Source organism: Mastomys coucha, unplaced genomic scaffold (assembly GCF_008632895.1).
Source record: "Mastomys coucha isolate ucsf_1 unplaced genomic scaffold, UCSF_Mcou_1 pScaffold2, whole genome shotgun sequence".
Taxonomy (NCBI): domain Eukaryota; kingdom Metazoa; phylum Chordata; class Mammalia; order Rodentia; family Muridae; genus Mastomys; species Mastomys coucha.
In genome coordinates this window covers 4795419-4805384 of record NW_022196902.1, presented here as the reverse complement: position 1 = coordinate 4805384, position 9966 = coordinate 4795419, and the positions used below count along the sequence as shown (strand labels likewise).

At 41.0% G+C, this 9966-nt stretch overlaps 1 protein-coding gene across 11 annotated transcripts in view; it reads left to right on the top strand.

Annotated features, from left to right (window-relative positions):
- Utrn (utrophin) overlaps positions 1–9966 on the top strand; it is a 509106-nt gene that overhangs the window by 369639 nt on the left and 129501 nt on the right. For all 11 annotated transcript variants that reach the window (XM_031380393.1, XM_031380398.1, XM_031380394.1 and 8 more), the window contains one exon: positions 4900–5029. In XM_031380393.1, the coding sequence (XP_031236253.1) occupies positions 4900–5029 (130 nt within the window). The remainder of the gene's footprint in view (positions 1–4899; positions 5030–9966) is intronic.

The following is a 9966-nucleotide window of genomic DNA, read 5'->3' as shown; positions in this document are numbered from 1 at the left end:
CCAAATAGTAACTGCATGGCTTCTTTTGTTTTGTTTTCCCTGTCCTGGCTCATTAAACTCTGAAACTCTCAAAAATTGAGTAAGTATTTTAGAGTTAGTTAAGATGAGAATTTTAAGTGATTAGGAATGGCCTTTTTCTTCCCACCCCTTTTTAAAGCTTTCATTTAAAAGGTGCCTGTGAAGTTCCCTTATAGCAAACAATTATTTGCCCTCCAGCGTCTCCTCTCCATCTTCCTATGATATCTATTTGCATCACCCACATTGACTCGTTACTCTTCATAATGTACCAGGACTCAGGCCCCCAGGGGATAAGGACTCAGTGATTGATGTAGAAGCTCACTGCATGACTGTCCAGTGTGGCACCTACCCGATAGAGGTTTTTTTTTTTTTTGATTAAACAGTTGTGTGCCCGAGTGCTTTCAAGCCATTCTAAGATGTGCAAGTTGTAAGTAAAGCAAAAAGAGTGTTCTATCTGACTTGAGCACCCCTGAGAATTTCTCTACTGACATGTTTGCACTAAGCTGATTAACTTTCTCTGCAAGAGGAACAATTTGTGTCTTGGTTTGCATTTATTACTTGATGTAATGAAGTTTATTCTCATGAAAAAGAACCCCTGTGTGCCTCCACCCCTTCAGGCCTCCCACCGTAGGCAGCTACTGATTTTCTTTCGGTAGACACCTCTGTGGTAATGGGATCTCACACCACAGGCTTTCCTCTGAATCATTTTGCTGAGAGCATTTGTTAGCTTTAGCCAGTGGTAGCCTGCACTGGTCTGTAACTCATTTTCCTTGCTAAGATCTGTGGTGCAGCTCCGCAGCATTTTGCTTATCTACTGATCCGTGGATGCATGTTTGGTTGGTCCCTCGGTCTGGCTATGATGTCATGCTGTTATGAACATTCACGTGTGTTTCTAATCTGTACAGATGTTTTATTTCTAGGTATATCTGGTTATGGGATATCTAGGACACAGGGTAAAATGAACCCTGTGTTTAACTTTTGAGGAACCAGCAAACTAAAGTGTCTTGTGAGTCTACCATGCCCCAACACTGTGTGAGGGTCCAGCGCCACACAACTTTACCAAAGCTTGTTATTGTTTGGAAGGAGGGTTGTTTCCAGTAAAAATATAAAGTCATTAACACAGAAAAATTCCAGTTAGGTTATCGTATATTCATTTAAGTAACTCCCAAATGAGAAACTGGATGCTACTTTGTATACAAAACAACTCATTGGACCCTAATTAGCTTATCATTAATGCTCTCCAGGTGCTTAGGCAAACTCAGGCTTGCTTTCACATCTAATGGAGAGGTAAAAGGTGTGGTGATTATGTGTGTAATGCAGTTGAAAGTCAAATCTCTTTGTGAGTGCAATTAAATAAAATTGAAATAGAACAAATTGAATAACAAAGTTAAAACGTCAAAAGAGAACCTGTGCAGGTAGACTGCATGTGCTCTCTAGGATACTGGGGAGAGAGGTGGGGTCAGAGCCCCTGCACTTTTACTTAGGGTGGTTTCCACCTGCCCATGACTGCTATACTTCTTCTCTGGCTTATCAAGTGAGTTCACCAGACATTCCCTACCAAGAATTCAATGCAGGGTGAGTTTTCTCCCCCTTTGGCAGGTTGTAGATTAATGTGTTGAGAAATGCAAGTAAACTATGGAAGACTCTCTAATACTCAGATTGGGTTTTTAATTAATCTAGATGACCCAACAATATTGTTAAGAAAACTATGTAAATTTTTAGTCACTTCCTAACCCAGTTGCCTGGCTCTTCATCAGCTTGCCCGTCATCCATTATTAGGTATCAGATGTACATATTCTTCTGCCTTCACATCTACCTGTTTCTTGAGCCTTAGCTACTGCCTATATAAGTGCTAAAGGTGTGTTGTTCTCTCCTGATGTACACACTGGAATCTTTCCTCCCAAGGCTGGAGCATGATTTTTCCCTGGGGGAAGAATCTTTTTCCCTTTGTAAAACTCAGATGAAGCCCACTCCCTAACCCCGACCCTCCATCGTGAGGAAGCCCTTCCGATCCTACCTCAGCACTCGGCTTCCTGTAGTACAATATTCAGAAGTCATGAGAATTTATGGTATATCTGAGAAAGGCAGAAATTAAATAAAACATTAAAAAAAGGAATACATACTGTCCTTGAATAATAGATCTGGGAAGTATGAAAAGACATAAGCAGAGTAATGGGAACAGGAAATGTAGGGAATGGGAAAGGTGAACGCCACTGTAATGGCACGGTGTCAGGGCGAACTTCCATCTCGAAGGCATTAATGGTCGGAGGCATCCACAGTGTGGCTGTCTGGGGAGAGAGCTTTCTGAGCACAACAAACTGCCAGCCAGCCGACAAAATTGCTCTCCTGTGAGAGTCTCCATGCATAATTGATAAAGTTTCAGCCATATGGGGAATCGATCAGTTTGTCTCCTCGGTAGTTTGTCTGTAGACTAACGTTTATTTTCTGTTCGAACTTGTGAGAATCTAAACATAATTTTAAGAACAACTCTCCTTTGTCCCCTTACCCTCCCATAGCACTTTCCAAGGCACTTAGTGAACTGAGCAATTCTGAACAGTCAGGCAGGAACACCCCTTCTTAAGTCGCCAGGGTCCCCTCTCCTAAGTTTCGCACCACAGCATCTGGAATTTACCCTCTGGGACATCTCCCCGTGAGCATTTTCTTTCTCCTGAGGCCCGACCCCTTGTCTGCTCTTCCGATCTTCCATTTGTTTGTTTTTAATGTCTGTTCTGGTTCCCTTTAGTGATGTCATTAAACTACTCTAAGGGATGTCTCTCTTTGTGTGTCAGAATCTGCACCCAAGGGAAGGTGTGGTCTTCTAGGAGTGTTGCCTCTTTCTTCCGCACCTTGCATTTGAACAGTTACATTTCTGGAGAGTCCTCTCCAAAAGGAAAGTTTCAGCAGAACCCTGGGTATCATTTTATGAATCTTCACTGCTTCATTATTAACTGGTTGCACTCAGCTCTGGGAGATGAGTACTCTTGACTATTAAAATTTTTAAAAAAAGTTCAAAAATATAAATCAATGTGATATTCTCATACCACCATTTTATATTTATTTACAAGTAGTTTTGGAAGTAACTATTAGGACTGCCTCTGCACCTCTAGATCTCCCTCATCTAAAGATATGATAATCTCTTGTTAAAAAATGTGGATCAGACCCATAAATACACATATATATATATATATTTTTTTTTTTAAATCTATTTTTCGCATTCTCTTCTGACTTTTTTCTTTACATATATCAAAACGTTACATGTCAGAAAACAGATCCATTTTATTTCATGCAGGTATGAGACTCTGGGACACCTTGAGCTACATTTCTTGAACAGGAAGGTTGAAGGCTGTGTGTTCCCTAACATGGTCATTTAATAACAAACACTCATTGACTGGGGGTTTGACCAACCTACACTCACTCTGCTGTCAGGCCTCTATGTGATAAGTATTAGGGAGTATGTGTAAATGTGTCTAGGTAAATGATTTTTAGAGAAAGTTTTACTCCCCACCTGGATCCTTGCATATATTGGGTTGTGGATTTTAATTGTATAGGGGGCTGGGGGCCTTAACTTTCATTTTTTAAAATCCTTACCAGATAATAATTGCCCATGGTCTAAAAGTCAAATAGCCTTTAACTGTTCTTGTCCTGGCTGTCCCTTCCCTCTCCACCTGTAACAGCCCCTTTGACTTTGGCCCACCCCATATTTCTCTCCTGTTTATCTTTGCCATCTCTATATGATGATTCTTCTGGTACTTCTAGATTTTTTCCCCCATTTTTACTGAATGCAAAAGATGATGGTTTAGCCTCCAAATAACCTTGCATCCTAACACTGCTGTTTCAAACACTAGTAAAACATTTAATTATGTCCGAAAGGCAAAAGGAAAGAAAGACTTGATTCTACAATCTTGAGAAATATTTTAGGGAGGAAAAAAAACCTTGCATGCTCATAGTGCATAGCCCCTGGATGGTTCTATAATCAAATGATTAGTGCCTGAAGATGTGGCTGCATATGAATTTTAAAGGCTAAAGATGACAGCAGTAGCTTTGATTTACCTTTGCTTTAAAATAGTGCACAAGACACATTTACAAGTTGGCGTCTTATCCCTGAGTGAGTTTGGCTGTCTGTAAACCTTGTCAATTAGAGTCTTAATCACCAAACATTTTATAGGAGCAGGGGTGAAAGTTCACCTCTACTTAAAAGAATAAATGTGCTAGAGACAAGTTATTCTGGGAGTCCCAGCTTTGCATGCAAACCTCACCAGGGAAAAACAGTAATTGCCTCAACGTGAGAGATGGACGGACTGTATTTTAAGATAATTGGAGACTGTCTTTTATGTGTTCTCTTTGGTTTCGTTTTGATTTCACACACTTTAATTTGTGCCTATCTCTTAATTTTTTTTTCTCAATGTATTCTAAAGAGCATAAAACACTTCTGAGGCCCTTATTACCACATGTGAAATTACCTCCTTCTGTATCATTGGATGCAGTTTTTCTTGTCAGTCTTAAGGAAGATGTGTCTTTGAGCAGCCTATTATGTTTTAGCAACTCTACACAGTGGGGATTCTTCAAGCTCACATTTGGTAAATTCAAATACAATGTAGCTAACTCCTGTAGATGAAAATCTTAAAGTGTCCTTCCCATCCTTCATCTTTTTCTTCTTTCCTTCAACAAAGACAACATTTTCCGGAACCTTCCCTTTGGCTTCTATTCACTCTTTCTATTGTTCCTACCTGTAACACATTTTCACTTGTAACTTATCTGAATGTTGGTTTCAGCCACTCCCTCTGCAGCTTCAGTCAGAAGTGGTCAAGCTAAATCATACTTTCATTTGCTGAAAACATGTGAGGTTGCTTATATACTCCATCTCTGTTTCTTTTTGCAAAGGTACTGAGACGTGAGCTAAAGGAGAAAGAATATTCTGTGCTGAATGCAGTAGATCAAGCTCGAGTTTTTCTGGCTGATCAGCCCATAGAGGCCCCTGAAGAACCAAGAAGAAATCCACAATCAAAGACTGGTGAGTATGGTTCATTTGTATGTCATAAGAAACTCAGGTTTTTAGGGGAAAAACAAAACAACAACAACAACCAAGCAAGCAGCCTTTTTCTTGCAGCGTCAAGCATAGACAAATAGCAATCTGTTGCATCTGGATATTTAGCTTAAAATGAAGCAGGAACTAACTTCTTTATTAGGAAATGTCAATTCTTCCCATAGTAAATTTAAGAGAAAATTTGGCATGTATCTTGGGGCCAACATATCATTATTAGATTTTGCAGTGTTGCCAAAAGAAAAAAAGCTTTGTGGTATATTTAAAAACAAAAACAAACAGACATGCAGAGCCTTGGATATGGCTCAGCAGTTAAGAGCACTGGCTACTCTACCAGAGGACCTGGATTTGAATCTCCACAACCATCTCTAACTCCAGTCCCAGGGAATCTGATGTCCTGTGTGGCATTCAAGGGTACTGGGTACACACATAGTATGCACACAGAGCCTACAGGTAAAACAGCCATATATGTAGTATAAAAATACATGTATTCAAAGCATTTTTCCATCATTCACTTTACCCTGGGAAAGCAGGCATGCAGAGTAGCTCACTGTGGTTAGCAGTGCAGATCACCTCCTTTTGGGGGGCGCAGTGGGAACCCCATTCCTCACTGAAGCTGGAACGATGTATGTATAACTTACCTCCCCCACCCCCACATAGAGGGCCTTCAGTGTCTTTTCCACCATGAACTATGTTTTGTGCTCTTGCTCCCACACTGTCTGTGGAAGCAACCAACGAGGAACCCATGTCCCATGGAGTCTACCTGCGCTTATCCAACTAAGCCACTCATAATTATTATCTCTCTCTTTGAAAAGTAAGCTCTCCTGAAGATGAAGAAAAACTTTTGGCTCTTTGCTTCACTGGACCTTATATCTGTGGGTCCAGTGAACATGGATTGAGATTATTAGGGAAATAATTTGTGTTCGTATTAAGCAAGCATCTACACACATTTTCTCTTACTGTTATTGCATAAGAGCTACCGTGGGACAGCTCTTTACCCAGCAGTAAATACCCTGTATTTTATTCAGTGTTTAACCTAACAGAGACATGATTTAAAGTATACCGAAAGCTGTGCTCAGGCTATACACAAATACAATGCAATTTCATCGGAGAAACTTAAGCCTCCACTGCTCTTTGCTGATAACAGCCGAGCGTTTCCTGTTACATATATATGATTCACATACCTAGAGCCTGCACATGTGTGTGCAGTGCCTGCACTCTGCTGTAAGCCTGGTTTCTCAGCCTTTTATGTATGGTCTCGGGATAGTTTTTAGGCAGAAGCTGCTGCTGTTGCTTTTCTTTTTTCCGTTTTTTGAGTTGAGCTCAAAATAGCTGTGGTTGTACTGGAACTCCACTGTAGACAGGCTGCCTTTGAACTCACAAAGATACACCAGCCTCTGCCTCCAGAGTGCTGGGATTAAAGGTTTGCACCACCCCGTCTAGCTGCAGTCCTTACTTTCGGTAGCATTTGTCTCCCTGTATTGTTCCGTTCTATATTTGAAACATAATATTGCTCGTGCATTATCTGCCCTCTACTTTAATCTGCTCTGAATGGTAAGCAACTCTCAGAGAGAGCCCTTGTTCTTCTTCTGATGAAACTTCCTCACTGATGTCCCATTACATAGTGAAGAAGCTCTTGGATCTAGCATGATGTTTAAACTGGAATGAAAGCTGTCATATGTACTCTTAGAGTCTCTTTAATATTTCTTACTACTCTTGTCTTGGTTCTAGTTTGTGCTTGGGCAATGGAGTGATTGTGGAACTGTGTTGTCATGGTTTTTCCACATGCTCTTCTTATTTTGTCTGTTTCCTTAAGAATCCTTTGCCCAAGAATGTTTTAGAGAGTTCTGATGTCCTATAGGTACAGTGTTTGAATGGGTCCATAGAGATGAAGCAGCCCAGATTCTCTTGAGGGAAATTCCATGTTGGGGTCCCAGCCCCAGCCTCTTCACTGCTCTCAAATGCTTTATGCTCTTTTTTCTTCAGATACTAAAGCCCCTTCTGTACCCTGAGTTGAGTGTTACCATTTTAGCAATACTTTGTATGTATGAGGCACTGAGTTAGATTCCTAAAATCACCAACATAAGGTATGAAATAAAGAACTATATTTATTGTTCTGCCCCCGGGAACGTGTTTATTAACTGCTTAGTTCATAATCATTTACCACCAAATTTTAAAGCAAAGAAAACGAACCAAATTATAGAAAGTTCTTTGGAAGAATTCATCTCCTCAGATCCTTCAAATCTTGAGTCCCTAGAGAGGCGTGAAGCTTGGAGAAGCTGATGGTGAAGAATAGGAATGGATGATGGAGTATTGAGTTTTCAGATGAGACAACACCAGACTCCAGCTACTTAGAGCAATGACGAGGACTTAGAGCCCATGTCCTGCAGTGATCGGCAGCCTCCTGCTCCCTGTATCCTCTTTCCTTCCAATTCTTGAGCCTTACCTTAGACGTCCTGTCCTCCAGGTTGTCTAGCCAGGAATTCTGAGAACTTCTATAGGATTCTTTGTTTTCATTACCAAATCCAGTCCTCGAGCAAGTCCCCTCACTGCTATGTGAAAACTATACCAGATTCCCTTACCACTGCATCTTGCTCCAAAGGGACATCACCTCTCACTGGATTACTGACTGTCCCTTCAGCTTGCTCCCTCCTCTCCTCCCCCTTTTAAGATATTTCTTTCCTGCAGCGACTGAATTATAATAACAAGCAAATCAAAAGTGTGAGCCAGCTGACTTCATGTGAGACTCCTTAAGAAGGCTCATTGTGGCTGGCTCTCCTTATTTCCACCCTAGACTCTCAGTTGCATCCTTATTTCTCCCAGCCCGGCTATATTGCTATTTCTTGAACATTCAGGGTTGCTCCAGTCTCGAAACCTTTGTGTGTCTTTTCCCTGTTTCTGGAACATTCCTGCTCCTCTCCCAGATCCCCATGCTTACTCCTACCACCACTACCTCCCCCCTCTTCTCCTCCCACCCTCCCCCTCCTCTCTGCTTCTATCCCTCTTCCTACTCCTCCCCCTCCCCTTCCACTTGGGTCTTCATCCAAATGTCAGGTCCTCAGTTCCTCCCAGTGTTGTGCCCACATGTGCACATGTGCATGGATATGTGCGTCCATGTGTATGTGAAGGACACAAGTCAACATGGAATATTTTCCTCAATCATTTTTTTACCTTGTATTTTTAGTTTCCTATTATAAATGATCCCTATCACTTGGCTAGACTGACCTGCCAGCACACTTGGGGGTCACAGTCTACTTCCACAAGCCTGTGCACTCTGGTTCTGTCTGCACAGCACCTTGCCCAGCTTCTTAACACAGTGCTAGGATCTGAACTCAGGTCCTCCTGTTTCTGTATCACACACTCTTCCCACTCTCCATCTCCTTCACTGATGTCTTTTGTCGTGCCTGGCATGTGATTCCTGCCTCTTACATAGTTACTAAATGAATGAATGTATCAGCACAATACAGCTGGGGATAGGCAAGACCCTCTAGGACACATTTCATAAAAAAGATTTAGGTTGGTTGCAGATGAAGCCTAACACAAAGAGGTAAGAAAAAAAGCAGCCACCACTATCCCCAGTACCCTGTATTTGCCCAGGGCTTTGATTGTGCATGACAAAGGACAGGGGCTTTGAGCTTCAGTATGGAGACTGCTGTCCCCATGCATACCCTTAAAATGGGAGAAGAGGTGATTAGGCAAGAGTACAGCCATTTAAAACTTTAAAGGACACTTTTGTAGCTTCTCTCCTTTGCTCTTAGACTCAGGATTTTGCTCAGTTCCCATTTCCAACCACCACATCCGGGGGGCTGGCAAGAGAAAAATATTACATCAATTTAACTTTATGAGGTTTTGTTTTTCTTTTCTTTTTTTTTTTTTTTTTTTTTTTTTTTTTTTTGGTTTTTTTTTTGGTTTTTTTGTTTTGTTTTGTTTTTTGTTTTGTTTTGTTTTTTTGGTTTGTTTTTGTTTTGTGAGGAACCATTTCCCAGCCCTCTCCTTCCTTGATATTATTCTCTGTAATGGTAGCCCATTTTACCTGCTGTTAAAAGTAAATGGAGGGAAATTATCCGTAATAGCTTCTATCCTGTTTTTTGTTTACTTTGACTTATGTACAACTGAGATCAGAAAGTTAGACTGTTTGAGCATGACTCATCCCGAGTAATAGTGAAGTGCTCTGTGTTGGAGGCATTAGTGCTAGCCCAAGCCGTATATGGCTTTTAGTTCTATTTAATAAGCAGTTTTTGAATACGCTCTGTGCATGATGCCCTAGGGTACAAAGATAGAACCATCTCTTTTTAATTCCAGAAAATACGTTTCTCCATCATTTTTCTCTCAAATGTCTCTTTCTCTTGCAAGCCCCATTCCTCTTATTTCATTCCTCTGTTATCAACTTTATTAATAATTAGTGTTGCATGTATTTCGAATGTTTGAAAAGCTGTACAACCCAGCATTATCATGTGAGGGGTGCACATGCATGTGAGTGTGTGCAGAGGTCAGAGGTGAACCTTGGATATCTTTTTTTTAAACTACGTTTTACCTCCTTTTGAGACAGAGTCTCTCATTTTTACTTATAGCTCTCTATCAAGTTGTGCTGTCTGGCCATCGACCCCAGGTATCCATATTGTCTTTGCCTTCATGTCAGTGACTTAAACACTCTGCTGACAGATTTCTTGCCTGATTCCCTAGCATCTTGTCACCAAAGGCTAAGTCGGGTGTGTTGGGTTTGGGTCACAGCGGGACGCGTCTGCAGACACCATACAAACAGCTCCAGGTGTAGGAGGTTTAATTAAAGGGGGAGAGGACCGCGGCGGGGGAAGAGAGAGGAAAGAAAGAGGAAAAGAGAGAGATGGAGGAAAAGTACATATATATATATATATATATATATATATATATATATATATATATATATA